Genomic DNA, 21501 nt, shown 5'->3' with positions numbered 1-21501 from the left:
GAGGACTCATGAGGTGTGAAAATATAGCTAGTTATTTTTTAAAATGTATTTTTATTTGAAATTAAATTAAAATAATATTTTTTTATTTTTAAAAAATTATTTTTGATATTAATCCATAAAAATAATCTGAAAATACTAAAGAATATTAATTTGAGATAGAGAAAAAAATAAAATAAAATTTTAATTTTTTAAAAAAATGTTTTTAAAATACAAAAATAAAAAGGTACAATAATTACTGGGTACAAATTTATATAAAAAAAAACAAGTGAATCATATATATATATATATATATATATATATATATTATTAAATTATTTTTAATGTACACTAAATAACAGAATATGTTTTTGAACTAATTTTTGAACCACACAATAAAAATAAAAAACAATCCATTTCCACAAAATTCATTTTCCAAAAGGGATTTGTTCTCCAGGAACAAGTTCCTTTCTCCTTTCTCCTTCGTGTGATTTTAGAGACCCAAGTTTCCCAAAACCCTAATTAGGGCACCCATGGGATAATGGATTCACCTTGAGAAATCAAGATATTCCTGACAGCCTTGATGGTTTTCGGCTTAGCTTTTCCATCTTTTTCTTCTTTATCAACTATATTCCATCACTCTGTGTAGTGGAGAAAGCCCACAATGCCAAACTGGACGAGATTTGATTTCTATGTCTTCTGGCTAACGTAACACAGCACTTGAGCACAGATACGTAGGACCACAGCTCCACCACCTTTCCTCCACAGAAAATGCAGTCCAGCCCAGAGAGATAATTTCTAGGAAAACACTCAGAACTTTCACTTCTGATCACTCTTGCGACCCTGTCTTGCCAGGAAAAAAGAAAGAAAAGAAAGAGACATCCATGCAGCTGCACCCTGAAAGCATATATATATATATATATATATATATATATATATATATATATATAGTGGAGATATTATTTAAAAGAACATAATATAGTTTTATAATTTTTTATGTGTATAAATGTTATTTAGAAAAGCCAATTATATTTTAATATATTTGATACATAATTATTTTAATAATTTGATATGACTTGATTAACTTAGTAGGTCTAAAGACAATCTAAATGATTTCCAATCAAAAATCAATATTAAAAAATAAAATTGAAAAAGCTTAATTAAAAAAGAAATTGAGTCAATTTAGATGAACTCGTCAAACTCATACAAATCATGAGACTAAACTAATCTTATAGAAAATAAACTGAAAAAACATAAATTAAAATAAATCAAAGAAAAAAAACTAGTGAAAAAAAAATATTATTACAATGAATAGTATTTTATAAAATTTTAGAATTTTTACAAAATACATAAAAATAACATTTTTATAAGAATAATAATATTTTACATTTTGTTTAGCATCTAAGCATGTAAAACATGCATTGTAAAACAAAATTAATATATATTTTTTAAATACCTTTACATAACAAACAATAGTAGTTAAATAGGCTATAGTTTTCAGACCCGGGTATTGTAGTTAAATAGGCTATAGTTTTCAGACCCGGGTCGATTCATCGGGCCGGATTAGATTTCAAAATTATGAAACATACACTTCAAAACTCGAAACCTTTGGCTCAAGCTAATTTTTTTTATGTTGAATTATACTAAATATTTATCTAATAAAACTCAATTAACCAACCACATTTTTAGTGACTTGTCCAAGCCTAGTTCAAATGTAGGGTCAATATTAAAGAAATTATAGTTTAAAAAATGAACATCATTTTAATAAAATTATCTAACTTTGATTAATTCAATAAACTAAGAATTGATCCAATAACCTAAACCTCGTATCTTTTCTGGGACAAAACACTGATTAACCATACTATGATGATATATGAGTGTTCTAGACAGAGCCAGCTTAAAATAAACAGGATTTTAAACAAAATCATAAATAGAATTTTAAAAAATATTTTATTTATTTTTTATATTTGTGTGACAAATAAAATCTTAGATAGTTTTTATTTTATAAAAATAACTGAGAGTCTCTTGCCATTGCTAGCACTTAACTTAGCTTAAGCCGGCTGCCGGCTCTGGTCTTGATTACCCTGTCCGAAAGCTCAGGGAAACTGCCTGGAACATCCCTCCAAACAAACCCAGTAATTATCAGTGGAATATTATTATTATTATTATTATTTAGAGAATAATAAAGATCAATTATTATAAATAAATATATTTTCCTTGCTTGAATTCAACTTGATTTTGATCTCTCTTCACATAACATTAAAGTACAGAAGGGAAGTCTAGGTGGTGGCCTAACAAAGACTTTCACTAATTCCTTCTCTCACAACCCTAACTCCCAAATATTACAACATCCACCCCCCCAATTTCCTCCTTTTCATTTCTCCACCCTAGACAACTCCCTAATTACCCATACAACCCATTTTTAAAAACAGCCCTCGGATTAACCCAGTATTACATAACACCACCACAAATTTAACTGATTCGCCCCCGTATTCTTCCCTGATTTCCAGATCTGCCTCCAGTTTTGTAAAAAGCTGACGGGAGGATCCCGGAAATCAAGGGAAGCGTATCAAAGACGAAATATAGAGGCTAGAGAGATTAACATGGAGAGAAAACCCGAAAGATTCTACTCGGATCTCAAATATCGAGCCGAAGCAAACGCCTGAGGTCTCTGGTGGCTGAGTCATCAACCGAAAGATGCTTCTTCTTTGAGAACAACGGTAAAGGAAGCGAACTCGGTGGCGGAGATACTGAAAAGGCCGATCCCGCGTACATATCACAATTCCCAGCCACCGGAGACCTAAGATCCACGATCCTGATCTGTTTTGAAACCGTTTTGGGGTCCGGACCCAATCTGTCCGTACTAGTAACAACCAAATCCCCACCATTTCCTTGTTCCTTCTTCGAGGAAACAGTCGCAGACGCAGTCTCGCTGCTCTTGATCTTCGAATCTAGCGACTCTCCTCGCCGCAAAATAGTCACTTTCTCCATCACTTTGTTGTTGCTGCTGTTATTCTTGTAGATCTTGACAAAATCATCAACAGAGCGTGATTTCTTTGAAACCGACGGCTCTGATTGTTTCTTTCTCTGGTCCGATCTATCAGACCGAACCGCTGTTGGTTTTCTGTTGAACCTAGGATTGTTGCGGTTGTTGTTAGAGCTATAAACGTTAGGGTTAGCAAAGTTTCCGTTCCCGTTTCCATAGTAATAATTCCTCCTCCGACAGGGAGAGACTCTTGTTCTTTCAGTCAGACAATCCTGTGGTCTCAAAACCTCAGTCCCCATAATAAATTTAAACAAACAACAACAATAATAACTAGACTAAACAAGAAGAGATGAAAAATTTACAAGAATCTGTTAGGGTTATTGTCGTTATGTCTGTCTAGCCTTTTCCTTTCTTTCTCCTCTATCACATGGAAGGGAAAGGAAGGAAGAAGAGAGAAGGGGAATGAGGAGGAGGATGTGGTGGTTGGGATTTTTTGAAATGAAAAGATGTGGCTGTGAAGGAGAGGTGATGGGGTTGTGTCCTATTTATATAGGGGAGAAGATGAGAATAAACGGCAAAGGAGAGTTTCTTCGCAGTCCGCCCTGGCCTTCCCTATTATTACATGATTTTTTTTATTTTTATTTTTTGGGTTAGGGCCGCCTGGTTTGACCGGTGCCCCAGAGCTGACCCTGACTGGGTCTTTGTTGGAATTGGGTGGGGTCCTGTTGACGGACACGGTAACAGCAAAGCATGAGAAGGCAAAAACTTTTGTGTGGACAGCTATGAAACAGGTCTACAATTTACAATATGCTCCCCGATCTTTAAACTTTTCACGACAATGCATTGGTGATATTAACCAAAAAATCAATTTGGAATTAATTTCAAGGAATGGGAGGGACTGAATTGTGAAATGTGCTATAGTTGTGGATTTATTTCTAGTTGTTCTTATATTTTCTGTTAGGAAACTAGGGGGCTATCCCTTTTAAGGATAACGGCGTTTGCGGGTGCCCAGGAAAGGGTTAGTTGTCGGTTTCCATCCGTGGATGGAAATTATTTTAAGGTGGGGCCCAGAGGGGCCTGTGTTGTTTGATAATTAATAGGTTTGAATGATGATAGGCTTGTTTCTGGTGTGGTGAACCTATACAATACCTTTTGGTTGTGGTGGTGCTCCCTAGCAAAAACAAATAAAATAAAATAAAAATCATCTTTTGTAACGTAGGATATAATATTTTTTAAAGTATTTTTTAATTAAATATATATTAAATTACTTCTTATAGATTTTATAGTGACATGTTAAAATTATAAAAAAAAAAATATCTAAAAAATATTAATTTGATATTTTTTAGATAAAAAATAATTTAAAAACAGTAATTAACACCATGCTAAAAAATCACTTAAATATCATGTTTTTGAATAACACAAAGTTATTAAAATTAGTTTGATGCCTAACCTCGTTCAAGGCTTGGTCCATAAATTAGGTAAGTTAATCAAAGTTAATTAAGATTAATAAAAAACTATATTATTTTGAAGAAAAAAAAGGAGTCAAGTTAGCTAAATCATGAGTGATCCTTCAAGTCAACTTAGATCAATTATGTTGAAATTTTTTATGATTTATGTTGAGTAAAGAGATGGGTGAGTTTTAACAAATCTGGAATTACCTTTTATTTTTATCTTATTTTTTTATAAGGATTTTTCTTAATTATCATTTATTTTAGATTTTGATATTTAAGATGTTTTTTATTGGTATTTTTAGAAATTATTTGTCATGTAGAATAATATAGAATAATATAAGTTATTCTCGGTCATCATCCCACTGGCATGCACTTAATATTTTTTTACGTTTCAGAAATGTTTTTGAAAAAATTTAAAATATTTTTTTTTTAAATTAATATTTTTTTGGTGTTTTTAAATCATTTTGATGTGGTGATATCAAAAATAAATTTTATAAAATAAAAAAATATATTATTTTAATATATTTTTAAATAAAAAATATTTTAAAAAAAAATCATAATTATATCCTCAAATACACGATAAGTTCTTGAAAATCTTTGGACTATACCTGGTGTCATGGGCTCGCATCTCGCACCTAGCTGCTTTATAGCATGCATACAAAGAACTGGAAAATGCCCCATGCATCAACAGCTGCCTACACTGCCACAGAGGTGTTCCGACAGTGTTGGAATGTTTTTTAAGAAATATTTTTTTATTTTTTTAAAATAATTTTTGTTATTTATATATCAAAATAATTTAAAAACACAAAAATAAAATAATTTAAAAAAAAAATTGTAAATTTTAAATTTTTTTAAAAATATAAAAATAAAAGAGATAAAATTACAAGGACAGATTCGTCGCCAAATTAGTTCTCCTTTTCTTTGCACTATGTACATTCCAAAATACTTTTTATGAATAAGCAGCTTTTTTCAAGAACTAAACTATAGGAAAAACATGTGGTCGCGAGATTTTATTAGTGATCGCATATTTGCATGTAAGTTGAGTGCATAATAATTCCTAAAACTTATTTTTAAATTTGATTTGCAATAAATGAACATACAAACCATAATAGAGTTCGCTGAAATTCTCACGTAGATTTGTTTGGGAGTATGATTGTGGTTGTTTTTTTTTTTACTTGAAAATGCATTAAAATAATATTTTTTTATTTTTTAAAAATTATTTTTGACATCAGCACATTAAAATGATTATAAAACATCAAAAAAATATTATTTTAAAACAAAGAAAAAAATAAAAAAAATTTCAAAGTTTTTTTTAAAATATTTTAAAACACAAAAACAATTACACTATACACATTATTTTATTGTGATTATTTAATTTAATTTAAGCATTTCATTTTTTCAAGCAAAAGCAATGATTTCTTACTCCTTTTGTCATCATTCTTGTCTATATATGTGTGTGTGTTTCATCGTCCAAAGAGCATTGAAATATGGCCACTTGCTTTGCACTTTTTCTTTTCTTTTCTCAAAACTATAATCGTAACTTTATAAAGTAAGGAAATCATTGAAGATTACACAAATGCTATGCTTTAGAAAAGCTCACCAAGGCATAGCTGTAGTATCCTATCTGAGATTTCACTTGTAACAATATAAATGTATCGGCCTGTTAATTTTTATGAGTTATTGAATGGATTCGGGTTAATAATTTTCATTTTAAAAAATAAAAATTATATTAATTTAGCCGGGTTTTATTTTATTAGGTAAATTTATTAGTTTATATTTTTTAAAATTAAAATTAAAATTCATTATAAGTAAAGTTTTGAATTGCGAGTTTTTCAAATTAAACTGTGGATCAAAATTTAATAATTATGACACAAAGGAACTCTTTCCGTCTTTGTTTCATAAAATAACTTGGAGTCCATGTGCTTTGAGTTGGTCGAGGATTCTCCCATCTATTTCATGCTTACTCAAATCGAGACCGAGTGTTTTAGTTGCAGAGTTTTTAATTAAATGGTGGAAACCTACTTCAAAACATTGCAGGATAGTAAGCAAATCTTCTGTTTAGATTGCGTTGTTTCTTTAATGAAGTGCTTATCAACAAATGCACTAGGTCGGTAGGCTCATGATGAAAATTATGAAATTGAGATAATTTTATAAAAAATTAATAAAAAAAATTAAATAGTTAATTTAGATTAATCTACTAAAATCGTAACTTGAATCATAAGACTAAGATAATTTTATATAAAACAAATCAACGTTGAAGCACAATTTTCAATCAACTTATTGTTGAGAAATGAAATTGGAGGAAAATTAATCTAAAAAAAACACACAATACAAAGCCTGGGTTGATTTAATATGTTGTTGTGTCGATAATCAATAAAAAATCATCTTGAGTTTTTTATTTTTTAAAAAAAAAGTCAAACCATATTTTTTACTAGCCTTCTGAGTTGCTTCTAGACCCAACAAGTCAACTAAGTTATATCGAGATAACTTTCAAACGATTTAATTTAATGTTAAATTTAAGCTTGACAAGAAGTTGAATCGAGGTTTTAAAATTGACTTATTGAATAGAATTTAATAATGATACCAAATAACTTCTTATTTATGACCTCAATATTTTTATTTACATTTAATTTTTTTTTATTCAAGCCGCATAATAACACAAACCTTTAAACTAGTATTGTACTTAAACTGATATGATTTTGGTTTTTAATTTCATGTATTATTTCGTTTCAATGAAGCATTTATGTTATATCAACTTAATTGTGATTATCAATTAATATATATAACTTAATTTAAAATAATAAATTACTTGAGTTTTTTTCCAAAATTGTGCACTGCTACTTACAATTCTTTTAAAAGTAATTAGCATCATTTCCCCCCAAACATCCTCTCGATTTTCTTTCTAGTTTAATTTTAAATAAATTCAATTTAAAACGGCTAAAACCATATCAAATAACTCAATCAACTAAGTTAACCAGCACTTCCTCTAAAGATACCACCATTCCCTGTAAAGTGAGCTTAAAATGGGTGCCTTAGTGATTCGAACACAACGTCTTAAAATGGGTTCATCCATGGAAGCTCAATCAACTAAGTTTTTGAGTTTTTGTGCACGGTGCTCAGATCACAGAGGCTGATAAGTTGCAGTGCTGGTAACAGGTATAAAACCTTACCGGCATACATGGTTGATTCGGAAATAAAGTTTTAAAAATATCGAGTTGGTTTAACCTAGTTGACTTAGCTGTTAATCAGTGACTTATTCAAAATCCAGTTTAATTTTTTAAAAAATCAAAATAATATCATTTTGATTAATCCAAGTGCTAATCCGTAATCAAAATTTTAAATTATATCATGAGCTGGGTGGATTTAATAATTTGTATTAGTTTGCCACTATTATATTTAGTAAGAATATACAAGTAAAAAAATATATATATATATACAAGTGGCAGCTTATATGGTTGTTAAATGGTTAGATCTTGGATTTGCTTCTTAATGATCACGAGTTCGAGTCCTATCAGGGCCACTGGAGGTTTATATGATCATTAATTTCAGGGTCCGTGAGATTAGTTGAGGTATATATAAGCTGGTCCGGACACCTATATTTATAAAAAAAAAAATATACAAGTGGAAAGGCTTGGTTTGGTAATACTGTGCACCTTGTTTACCCGATAAGAACAAGCTATTCAAAACACAAACCTAATTTATCTGACCCCATGGAATTAATTTCCCACTAAAAAAAGATGGAATATTTAAGAAAAAGAGAGGAGCTTTTTCCAAGTGGGGCCAAAAAAGTTTTCTTATTCGGAGAAGTAAACTGGAAGGAAGCAATGATGGTGCGTTGTCTCCCACCCATGTTGCCTTTTTATAGAATAGTACGTTGGGAAGGGGTAGTGGAAACATCCTTCTAGAAAGGAAGAAAATCCTTGAGAACTGTAAAGCATAGTTTTAAAATTCGGTCTGATTCGACGGGTCAGCTTGAAACCCGAATGATTTAAAATTAGAATCAAGCCGGGTTATAGAAAAAAAAAAAAAAAAAAACTTGGTATGACCTGATGACCCGGTTGTAACTCATTGACTTTTTTTTTATTAAAACGATGTTATTTTGATTGAAAAAAAAAATTGATCCGGGCAAGCTAGTAACCCGATTAAATCTAAAATCCAGGTCTTGAACTGAGCCCGTCACCGAATCAGTTCTGAAAACTATAGTGCAAAGTAAAAGATATGAGAATCAAGTAATCTTATTTTCTTTTTTTTTTCCCTTTCAAAATCACTTGGTCCCTTGAGGGGATGTACATGGGCATGGATCCCTTGTAATTTATATAGTACATTAGTACTACTACACTGTCGTGGAGTTGACATCAATATATAATTAACATATAACTATCATGTGTAAATAAATTTATTATACTAATTTGATGCTAGTGGCTTAAATTATATTTGAAAATAATTGCAAATTGTAGATGCATGGTTTAATAATTTATCAATGGCTTGGTTTAGTAGGCTACAAATTGTAGCTTTTTTTTATTAATCAAGTTTACTACAAATTGTAGCTTTTTTTATTAATCATGTTTAATGGAATGGAAGAGTTTTTAGTGCAATCAAGGTAAAACTACACAAAAAGCTTTAATAATCAAACAAGATTGAGTGTTTATTTGAGAGCATAGCGTTAGATAATAATATAAATCATATCCTGAAACCTCATCTAAAAAGTTTAAGCTATTGGATTGAGATGATTCTTTGACATGGTATTGAATCCTTGATGATCAAGCAGTCACGAGTTCGAATCTCATCATCCTTATTTATTTGATAAAAATTAAGCATAAGGTAGCGTGAACCTCATCTAAAAAGCTTAAGCTATTGGGTTGAGATACTTTTTTTACATGTAGTAAATGTTGCTTTTTAAAATGCTTTTTCGCTTTGAAATGTATCGAAACAATATTTTTTTACAAATTAATTTTAACATCAGCAAATCAAAACAATAAAAAAAAATTAAAGCAAAAAGATTTTTAAGGATATAGATGGACTGCAGTACAAAATAACACATGAATATGTAGTTAAAAATAAAACACAGGCACAACAATTAAAACCAAAGAGACCCTCTGAGTTGAGGCATTTATCTCTCAATCATTGTCATGTTTAATTTATGGTTGTTTATGACCCTGCTAAGCCCTGTTTGTTTTTGCGTTTTAAAAGCGCTTTTGACAAAATTTAAATTTTTTTTATTTTTTTATTAACTTGAAATTAATATGTTTTTAGTGTTTTCAAATCATTTTGATGTGCTGATGTCAAAAATAATTTTTAAAAAATAAAAAAAATTATTGACATGTATTTTGATACGAAAAGCTATTTGAAAAGCAACCACAACCACACTGCCAAACAAATCATGGGAACACGTTTGAGCAAGGAAACAAGCAGGAAGATGTTCCAGTCAAAGCTCACAAGCCATGGAGCTTACGACAAATTTCTTATCAACCACTGGAATATGAAAAAGAAAACATGACAAAAAAATATACCTCAACTACTTTTTTTGGGTGGAAGAAGGGACTTAATTTCCTGAAATTAATTTCTTAATTGTCATGAAAAATAAATATCACCAAATTTTGATCACACAACATCCAAAATCGGTAATCTGTCCCCTCCCCACTTCACCATGACAACTCTCCAATTATATATATATATATATATATATATATATATATATATATATATATATATATATATATATATATATATATATAAAATAGATGTTAAGTTGTGTTAAAAAGAAATTAATTGATTGCATAATTCAAGAATCAATGATGGAAGAATCCTCTGCATAAAATCTTCAATAAGATTAAGATTGGTGCATTTGTTTTTCGAAAATTATTTTCAAGAAAATTATTTTTCAAACTTTTCTATATTTATTTGTCATTAAAAAAGTTGGTCAATAGAAAATATTTTCCGGTCAACGAAAAATACTTTCATGTCAAAAACAAATTTGGTTTTATTTCTAATAAAGTGTCTTTCTTTTATTTTGGATGGAAAACACTTTTTAGAAATTGTGAAAAATTTAGAAATATTATATTATTTGCTGATTATATCAAATTCGGTTCTCAAACTTTTGATTGCTATATATTTTGTTTGATTTTTTTTTCAATTTCATCTTTTAAAATTTGATTTAATTTAATTTTTATATTAATTTTAATTTTTTTTTTATGATTGTTTAAATGATATGTACTTACATGGAAAGTGTTTTCTTTATGTTGGTTTTACAATGAGAGATATATTAGTAAATGGAAAATCACCAAATCACAGTGTAATTATCATCATCCTAATACAATTAACATGCGTCATTAATTTCCATATTTGAACTCACTCATTAAAAATAATTATTCCTTGTAATATTTAGCTACAAGAGAATAAACTAATACGTCACATCTTTTTTGTATTCCTTGTTTCTAATCATTTCAATTTTGAATGTCTTAAAAAAAACAAAAACAATTTAATTGGTGTGTGATACAGCGTATAACAAAAAGATAAATAAGATTTCTCAAGTTCTAAAGTTATAATTATAAACTTTGATATATTTTGAAATTCAATAATTTAAACAGGATTTCACCAAATATATAGAAAAATCAAGCTGGAGTTTTGGATAAAATTAGGAGCCTTATCGTATCCCATTATATTCAAGACTAAAGAGACAATGCAAATTCAAAGTCAAATTAAATGATTATTGGACGAATCTGTATAAACATTAAGTTCAGGGACTTAATTAAATTTTTAATAGGCCATTAATAGTCCAATTTGATTTAATCGTAGGCCAAATTAAAATTTTAATTATGTTTAAGAATTAATTTGGGTTAAATTAAAAGATTTAATTAGGTGCAAGGACTTAATTATACTTTAAATGAGCCAAATTAATTTTATTAGAGACTTAATTGGTGAGAAATTAAGTTTGGAAGCCTAATTTGGGCTTAATCGAGAAGATTGAAATTTTAGAGGATCAAACTTAATTTTTACAAAGTCAATTGATTAAAATCAGAGATAAAATTATAAGAAAATCAAAGTTTAGAGTCAATTAAGGATCAAATTGAAAAAATTCACAACCAAAGATATTTTTGAAAAAAGCGTTGAACTTCGAAGACTTATTTTGGTTGAAAACAGGGGTGAAATTGAAGTAAATTGAAAGTTAAATAGTCAATAAAGAATCACTTTGCATAAATTCAAAACTAATTATCAAAATGAAAAGAAGTTGAACTTCAATGTTGATATTTGAGTTTGGCAAGGGTAAAATCGCATACAATTAAAAATTTGAATTCAATTAGAGATGTAATCAAAAGTAATCAAAAGACAAATGACTAAATTGAATTTTAGTCAAATCCCTAATTAAAACTATAAGGATGTCAAAATGGCGCCGTTTGATTTAAATGAAACGGTGTGTTTTGACCAAAACGGTTTGTTGTGGTACAAAATGACTATGTTTTGACTAAGACAAAAAAAAAAAAAAATGGGGTGTCAAACGATAATTGTTTATCATCTTCAACCTTTTGTACTTGAAATGGTGCTCGAGTGGTTACTTTCAAGGGTATTTAATGCCTTATCTCTCCACCAAACAGGATAAATAAAGACACCACTCTCATGGCCCGACACCGTACTACACCACAGTGTAATTCTTGTTGGTTAGTCATCTCTGTAGCCACTGCGATGCCGCCCCAAAGAGGTTGACCCGATCAGCATTTGCATCCAAATTTCACAGCTTATGATGATGACTTTTTGCCAACGGTTAGGATCCTTCTTGTTTGAATCAAAAACCAAGATTTATTCCTAATAAAGACCACATACCCCTCTTTTCCCTCTTATAAATAGGGGTCAATTTCGTGCATGAGAGGAGGAGAAATCTGAGTGAACGGGAGCAAAAAAAACCATTATTTAAACTATTTTTTTTGTTGTCCCTCTCAGCTCAATCTCCCCGCATCTCCTCTTCACCACCAAACCATTTTCTATGCCATTCTTACCTTCACCAACACCATCCTTCTACACTAATAGCCGTGCAACTCCTTCACCAATAGCCATTTTCACCGTGATAAACACCATTGAAAGAAAGAAAGAAAGAACCGTGACAACCCCTGAACCTTTCTCTTCTTTGTTTTTGGTTGAAATGACAACATCACCATCTTCCTCTCGACTGACCTAGCAACTCGAAACCAACAAGTCATAAACATGACTCAATAGCTTCCCTCAATAGCTCCATCTGCAACAGCTTGTCTTTTTAGTAACTGTACATAACATTAGCTAGGACAACCAACGTGAGTAGAAGCTGACTCTGCCAGCGTCTCCACCATCTTCACGCCAGACCTCCTAGCAACGACACTCACCAAGCTAGGTAACCATCTTCATCATCTTCTTTCTTTTCTTTTCTTTTATGTGTAAACACGTAAAATATAAATTATAATTCACGTTCTGCATGTTTACTACACAACTTAGTCACTGGGCTGGGCAATGATTACCATTGACTAAGTTATGTAGGCTTGACCCTTAGCTCAGCCCACACGGCTAGGCTAGATCTAGCCTATCTGCTTTTTTTAAAAAAAAAAATTGGTGAACCTTCAATTGGCTCAACCCAACTGGACTAGGCTTAGGTATCGGGCCCAACCAGTGCAAGCCCTTAGATTAAGGGTATGTTTTCCTAACACACCCTAATACATTTCGCTTAGTTTTTAATTTGTTTTTATTTCAATGTTTAGCCAAACAAGCCTAAAAAATTCTAAAAAATTTCAAGGACTATTTTGAAATTATTTGTTTCGTCACGTGTTTTTCCAACAATTTTGCCTAATATTAGGTCGTAGACTTACACTGTAAGATATGAACCCATTATTAAAAATATCTGATTTTTCTCTGAAATTTTGAAAAATCCAAAAAATAAAATAAAAAAATCTCTCATTTCAAAAAAACAAAAAAAATATTTTGTTTTCGTGCATACAATCAAATCCTAAAGGTTTCTCATGCATATTTTATAAAAAGGATAAAATAATATTTTTATCATGTTTTAAAAATACAAAATAGATAGAGCAACTAGTTTATGATTATCCATTAGGGTTTAACCAAAATACCAAAAATCCCACAACAATTAGTTTGTTATTCAGAGGGTTAGGATTTAGCTGTAGACTTTAATATTTAAGAGTATAAAATTACACTGTAAAATATACCCTCAAGTATTAAAAATATAAACTAGAAAATAAATGTGATGCTAAAATTAGAGTTTTATAACTATTAGGATTTAATCTGATAAGATAGAGATTTTCTCACGAAAAAAGATTCACCTTGAATTGTAAGGTGCACTAAGAATAATATGTCTTCTTCTTACATAATTAATCTAATATTAAGTAGCGAATTCTAATCTTTCTAATTATAATTTTATAATTAAACCCAATTCTTCTTCAATTTCTCCAAGATATAACTCCGTTATTAGACCTTTTGCATGTCATGGTAGCATGGAACGTATAATTTAATCCATTATTTTATGGCCCCAACAATTCCAGCTGCTAGAGGGCAAAGATGATCGATCATTTCATTGAAATCAAAAGTCACAATCGGTTCTTGGTCAGGAAAGAAAGAGTCTTGATTAGTTAAGTAGTCAATTTCCGAGAAAAATCGACACAATGATCTGATTAATTCTGGTCCCTTGAAAAATATGGATGACAAGCTTTGAACGGGCATGTGAAAATTCTACCTCGAGACTTATTTTGGAGCCTGAATTTGGGCTTCTAGTAACTAGAGACAAAGAATGCTCATAACCTGCGAAGGCAAGCTTAGGTTGCTTCTTAGGTAGTTAGGTAAAAAAAATACGTATCCATAGTCCAGTTCATAGCTTCATAACAACTAGTTTTTTTTTCTTTTACCTGCACTATTCAACGGACTTTTTTTTTTTTTTCACATTAAAAAAATTATAAAAATATTAGGAAGTGTCAATAACTTTTTCCTTTTTTATTTATACAAATACTAAAATGCCTCTAGGATTAAATAATAATAACAAAAAAAATCATTATAAAATTACATCTAAGCCCCTGAAAGTCAAGGCTAAAAAAATTAGATGATAAAGGCAATTGAGTAATTACATTGTTTATTGGGAAATGAAATTTCTATAATACCCCTAGATCAAAGGTTTTGATTTTTAACTTTTTAATGTTTATATAGTGATTTTACTATTATTAAAAAAAGTAAAAGATAGTATTGCCCCGAAACAAATAAGAATGACAGATTAACCCCGTGAAAAGACCATTTTACCCCTCAAAGCCAATTAATTTGATTTTCCAGTCAAGGGAAAAAGTGTAATTTCATTATTAAATCCACAGTACTCTAAGACATATCTATAATGTTTTTCTCACGTGGTTTAGGTTTTATTAATGTCATAACCTTCATCAAAGATAAATTGAGAAAAATTTTAATATTAATATAAGATTGGATACTATTTGAAAATAGAAAAGATGAAAATAGTCAAGACGAAAAGGATATGTTTCTTCTTTTTATAAAATTTAAAACAAACTCTAACATGTATAAATCATAAATTTATACCACCAATTTGTATGAGAAAAAAACTATAAAACAAGTAAACACCAAAACAAAATACATATACTACAAAAAATTTGCAAAAAAATTAACAATTTAAAATTGAGTTCAAATAAAAAAATGATAGATTTGTTTACTTAAAGTGAAGAATCTTCAATAAAATTTGAATCAGAACACGAATGCTGAAAAACTAAGTGTTGTGGTGACCGAATTTGTTGCGGGAAATTGAATTCTGTTAAGATTGAAGGGAGGGGGTGACTATTTGTTGCAAAAAAAAAAAAACATAACGAAGAAGAAGAAATAAGGGAGGGGAGAGGAGGGTCTATCGCCAGGTCATAAATTAAATATCATTGATGGCATTATCGACAACATTCAATATCATCTATAAAAGCTACACATTATCATACTGTTTGATTTTTTTTTTATTCCCTCAGTATATACCGTGAGAAGTTTTCTGTTTATGTTTACCAATGAATATAGGGATAGAGAATTATATCGGTAAAGATCATCTTAATATACCAAGTGTTTTCATTTGTATTTGTTAATTTTCTACTAAAGGTTTTTCTTTTCCTTTTGATATTGTTTTTTCTTCCATGTTAACAAGCAGTGCTTTGATAACCAACTCATCAGAACCGACCTCTAATGCATTCTTTACTTGAACTGGATGGGGTAAAAATCGAAATGCTCCTTCAACCTTCAGCATGTACACCTGCAAGATTTATAAAAGGAAAATATGAAAACAGCATCAAACAAATCATCCGATTTAGCACTCTAAAATATATAAGCCAAACCACTCTATAGCTTCCGTTTAACCATAGTTGTACCAGGAAGGAGAGTCCTTTCTTCGTTTTTTTCATTTTATTTTTCGCTGCAAAAGCCAACGAAGGTCTTATGTGTGCATTTATCTGGTTGCTTACATTCCGTTTCTTTATACCTAACAGATTCACCGTCAAATTCATCACTTCTGATGAACGTTGTTGGACGATCTGGAGCACATGCACAATTTCTGTCTTTATAAAGGAGCATGTTAGTACTGTCATCGTTGCGATCTCCCCTCTGTATAAAATTAGGCTGCAGAAATGGTTGGATCTTTTGTGTTTTTCCCGTTCATGAAATTGAGGCAGGAAACATGAGCATCATAATTGTTTAAGAAGATAAATTATGACTGTCTGTAATTCCCAGATCAGGAGGAAATATAAAAAAAATGGAATGGTTAAGCAATCTATTTTGATTAATAAGCCTTCGAATGTTTGGCTTGACAGAGTGATTCCATGCTTGGTGATGAGATCTAGACAGAATCACATAAATAATACAGCAGTAGTACACATTTTGCTGCGAGATAGGCATTTTACAACCTGAAGAGAAGACAAGAGATTTTCCCGAGCAAGCAGAGAGGAGAATACTGACGTGCAGGGGGGGTCAACTTCTTCTCCCCTAATAAGAAAATACATAAATATGTTATACAAAAATAAAATATTGGAGCTTAGACTAAAGTTGTTTTGAGAAAATTGGACCAAATTGATATCTTTCAATATGGAGAGCTGATTTCTATATTTGTATGGTTAAAATTGCCAAGAAAATAATTCTTTCAAGGAAAAAAGATTAATATTTACATTTTCAGGGTTAAATTAAGAGTTTTGAAACAAAAAGGACCAAATATATTATACTTTGACAAGGGGAGTCCGCAAAAGTTTTGAGCCTTGGGAGGCCAGGGCCACTCCTTGGAATCGACCCTACTCACAAGCCTTCTTCAATCTACTAATTTTATGGATTTGTTTTTCAACTATATAAAATTAAGCTGGTTAGCTTAATTTTTATTTATTTATCAAGGATTGTATTAATTAACAATAAAAAAAATCAGAGAGTGAAAATAATGGCAGATAAAAGCCGAATTTTGTGCATAAAAATTAGCAAAGAAATGTCAAGTAATGGGAATATTTAGAGAAGCAAAGAGAAATCATGACAGCCGCTACTTTCATCTCTCTGTCTTGTCTGTCTCTCGACACGCGTTTCCTCCGTCGCCCTTTTCGTTTTGTATCGTCTCTATGCTTTGGTGACCTCTTAGAAACATCATGGAAGATGTCCAAGAACCTTCTACTTCTATGTGGTACGTTTTCATATCCTTAACAGCTTCTTTTTTTCTCTTGGTTCTTGTTGGAATTTAAGAATGTTATAACCAATCGTGTTTATGCTTCGTTATATGACTCTTTTTTTTTTTTCCTTTGATTACTAGTTGTATAGAGTTGCCATTTTTAATTTTGAAGATGAGATGATGATAGAAATTTGGTGCTGGGGCTAGAAAAGTTTTTCAAGGAATGAAGTTTGTGTCATGCATGGGAGATTCTTGGCCTTTAATCTATAATTGTTGATGTTTAGCATTAATTCTTGTTATCATGAGTTGTTTTAACCCACTGGATTTTCTCACATTCTTCTGTGTTAGCAGCAATGGTTCCCAGGACACTTTCGAAGAAAATCATGAAAAGAAAGCTATCATTCCTGTTGGGCGCAAACGATTAACGCGATCAAGGTTTTCTTACTCCTTTTCGCCTCATGGTATCATACCTAGTTACTATCTTTTTATTAGTCTTGATGCAACTCTGTCGATTGTTATTTATTTGAATGCTTCTGCATCAGATATGAAATCTTTCACTGTGGAGGAGGAGCAAAAGGAGAGGAAGGATGGTACAGAAGAGTGTTCTCCAGGGGGAGTTCTAGAAGATTGCTCTGTGAGCACAGAATCTAAAACTTCTTCGTGCATTTCAAATAGATATGAATCTGAAACAATCTCCCAGGGCCAGCACTTCAATCTCCGAAGGGCAACCGAATGCCACCCGAATGCCACTACAGCTCCTGCCCTTGGCGTGATTTCTTTCGTGTATTTAGAAAGGGACCTGCACCGAGCTTTCATACCCTCCCTCCCCTAAAGGAAGGTGTACCAAAGCTAAGTCAAAGGAGAAGTAGAAGCAGAAAATTTAGAGAGGCCATTATTCCTACTCTAAATTCTCCACTAGACGGTGAATTCTGCCATTTCAAATCTTCATGGAATAACTTTTCGCTCTCAGAACTCCAGGCTGCAACTGATACTTTTAGCAAAGGTTTATGCTTCTTTCAGAATCTAGATTTACGCTTCTTTTTTTCTTCACTTTCTTGGGGTTACGATTCGGAAACTTTATTAGCCAATTCCATGGTTAAGCATGAAACTACTCCAAATGCAATGATCTGTTTTTTATGTAGTTGTACTAGTCTCGATCTCAATATGCTTACGATACCTTGTCTTCCTTTATAAAGAAAAATTGATTGGAGAAGGAAGCTATGCTGAAGTTTACAAAGGGCAATTGGAAGATGGGCAGCTTGTTGCAATTAAACGGCTGACCAAAGGCTCACCGGAAGAAATGAATGTTGATTTCTTATCGGAGCTTGGGATTATAGTCCATGTTGACCATCCTAATATTGCTAAAGTGATTGGGTATGGAATTGAAGGAGGAATGTGTTAAGCTTGGCTTAACAAGACTGAAGAAATGGAAGAAACAGAGAAGAAGAGACTGAGATTTCAGAAGAATGAATTCTTATTATTATTTTGCGTGTGGTATACGTCAACTGTTCCTCCTTATATACCAGCTTAACATGAGTTCCATGCTTATTAATCAACTAACAACTAACTGATTGTAACTGATTCCACGTGCCATGCATTCTGTTACTACTAACAGAATATCCAGTAACCATTATTTATTCCAGCTGTAACAGAATGCATCTTGTCCTTGAATTGTCCACCAACGGAGCCTAGCATCTTTACTTTATGGTCTGTTCTATCCTCTCACAAGTTTTCCACCATCAATTTGTTTCCTACCAAATGTTTCCAGGCCCAAAGGAAAAGCTGGACTGGCGAATCAGATATAAAATTGCTCTTGGAACTGCTCAGGGCCTTCTGTATCTTCATGAGGAGTGCCAGAAACTTAATTTCTTGCTGCTGTAATATGCAACACCTAAATCTCCCCTTAATCTCTAACATATGAACTTCGAATTATTTTAGATTTCAGATTTCGGGCTTGCAAAATGGTTACCAGAGGAGTGGTCTCATCACACTGTATCAAAAATTGAAGGCACGTTTGGGTTTGTAATCCAAAACTTGGCATGATCTCTAAATCTTCAAGATATCTTGCCTTGTAATCTGATCTCATTTCTTATCTTAACAGTTAACTTCCTCCTGAATTCTTCACGCATGGCATAGTAGATGAGAAGACGAATTTTTATGCTTATGGGGTTCTGTTGTTAGAGCTCATTACCGTAAGGCAAGCTTTAGATAGTTCACAGCAAAGTCTTGTAATGTGGGCACGTAAGCTTCTTTCTGAGTGATTGGATTCTTTCAAGTCTGTTGTATTGTATTTCTAGCAAGAATTTATGCAGTTTAGAGCAATGTTGTTGTCAGGCCAAACCTTTGCTAATGAAAAACAGCATCAAGGAGCTTGTTGATCCAACTCTCGGAGATGCCTATGATTCAGAACAAATGGATCATGTGGCATGTGCAGCTTGTATATGCATTGACCAGTCTCCTTCGGAGAGACCCCAGATGAGCCAAGTATAGTTCTTCCTCTATAAATGCTTCAACAAAGTTCTTATGCGATTCTGTTAAATTAAGATTTCTCTGCAGGGTGTAAGGGTTTTAGAAGGAGATGAAAGCAGTTTGATAGAGTTGAAGCTACGACAAAGGTCTCGACACCAAAGGACACCCTCGGTTGCGGATCTGTTTGATGCAGATGAATACAATCCGACAGAGTATCTAAGCCATCTCAATCAACAGATGGTGGTTTTGGTTAACTGTAATGAAAAGTCTGAAGACCACGACCGATCAACAACTGATCGGAATCAACAGAAGGGTGGAGGTGGTTCCAGGCCACACCGAAATTGAATCCATTACCCTTTCTCTCCACACTATAAATCTTTATTCTGACAAGACTCATAAGCATTGGAGCCAAAACTATGGAACTAAAACAAACAGTTTGGAAGAACAGCGGTAAAACAAAATGAAGCCAGGAAAGGAAATACTTTTTCAGACCATATATTAATCAAACATGTTTCTGTCCTGGAGATGTGTGCTTAGCTATGAGTAGAAGTGCTAAGAACAATTCAAAACTTAATGACATTTCTTTTACTAATCAAAAGTAAAGCAGTTGAACTATGTTCATTGACTTAAACAACAAATTAGTTGCTTAGCTTTGAGTAGGAATTTGTTTAACGGTGAGATGTCTCCAGCTAGCCATTGTATTTCAAGAACTAGTTATGAATAACGAATAACATAGCACACCTTTAATTACCAGGGATTCCCTTCTTATCCATTCTCAGCCATAATCTATACTCGTGTTCTTGTGAACACTTATTTATCTGCATTTGTTATATAATTGACAATTAATTTATTTTTTTGGATTTCACAATTCAAATATTGTGTTAATTCATCTTTCCAAGTTTAAAAGTTCAGCACCGATGGCGTAAATATAACAACAACAACAACAACAATAAAAATAAAAAGTAGTCAGCCCTGCATGCTATGTTTTGGGCTCCCAACAATAAACATCGAACAACTATTATTAAAGACTCGAACCACTAAATTTGAATCCTAATCTCATATAAATTTTCGAGTTCAATGTTATCACATACAATAATATAGTGTTATGATATTCAAGAAGTCAATATGACACATAGCTTTCTCATCGTTAGCTATGTAAGTACGATGTCAAATTTTCTAGTCAATCACTTGAGGGCGAAAACCTTTTCTACTTATGGCCACAACAACTAACCTTTTAGTACAATGCCTACACAACTTTACTTGTATGCTATAAATAATTGTTTCTCATCATTACTCCACACGATATCAACAACTCCATGCTCTATGAGGTAATTTAATGTGATTGAGATATATAAATACCTTGAGTCACTAGGTAACAACACATAAGATCACAAAACAGGTCACACAACATACACCCTCATACACTCTTCGTTATTGTTATCTTTACATGCACTATTTCCCACTAACAACTTATTAACTTAAGCATTCAAAGATCCGTTATATTTTTTTGTAGAAGAGGGTGGAATGATCAAACCTTAGACACCTTAGTCTAATGGAAATGAAAAGCCTAAATTCAATCTGAAGTTATTTCTAACTTCATCAAACAATAATATATATATATATATATATATATATATATATATATATATATATTATCATAATTTTTAAAACTCAATCCTATTATCAAGAATAACTTATTAAATTTTTCTAAATATACCAAACCAATATGAAGGCATGTTTTTAAAATCATCTATGAATGAAACTTAGTTTTGATTTAGTGTAGGCTAGCTTAAGAATACATATTATTATCAAATAAATAAAATATTAAAATATTGTTAAAATATTAAGTAATTATGGTCATATGATCATGTCGCGTGTTTGCCAAATTTTCACGAATTGACTCAATTTTTTTTTAATTATCTATTTTTCAATTTTTTTCTTCAACAATGATTTGGTTTAGAGTCGCTCTTTGTATATTTTTTCAA

General features: G+C 31.4%; 1 protein-coding gene and 1 pseudogene across 1 annotated transcript; one reads left to right on the top strand and one right to left on the bottom strand.

Moving 5' to 3' along the window:
* Positions 1 to 2613: 2613 nt before the first annotated feature.
* Positions 2614 to 3261, bottom strand: LOC7473267 (uncharacterized). The gene has a single exon (XM_002311780.3). It carries the CDS (start codon positions 3259 to 3261, stop codon positions 2614 to 2616), a length of 648 nt encoding a protein of 215 aa, XP_002311816.1.
* A 13831-nt stretch (positions 3262 to 17092) lies between these two features.
* LOC18101714 (receptor-like cytosolic serine/threonine-protein kinase RBK2) lies at positions 17093 to 20294 on the top strand (annotated as a pseudogene).
* Positions 20295 to 21501: the final 1207 nt, after the last annotated feature.

This window comes from Populus trichocarpa, chromosome 8 (assembly GCF_000002775.5).
Source record: "Populus trichocarpa isolate Nisqually-1 chromosome 8, P.trichocarpa_v4.1, whole genome shotgun sequence".
Lineage (NCBI taxonomy): Eukaryota > Viridiplantae > Streptophyta > Magnoliopsida > Malpighiales > Salicaceae > Populus > Populus trichocarpa.
Note: the sequence above shows the minus strand (reverse complement) of the source record. Positions and strands in the feature narration are given on the sequence as shown.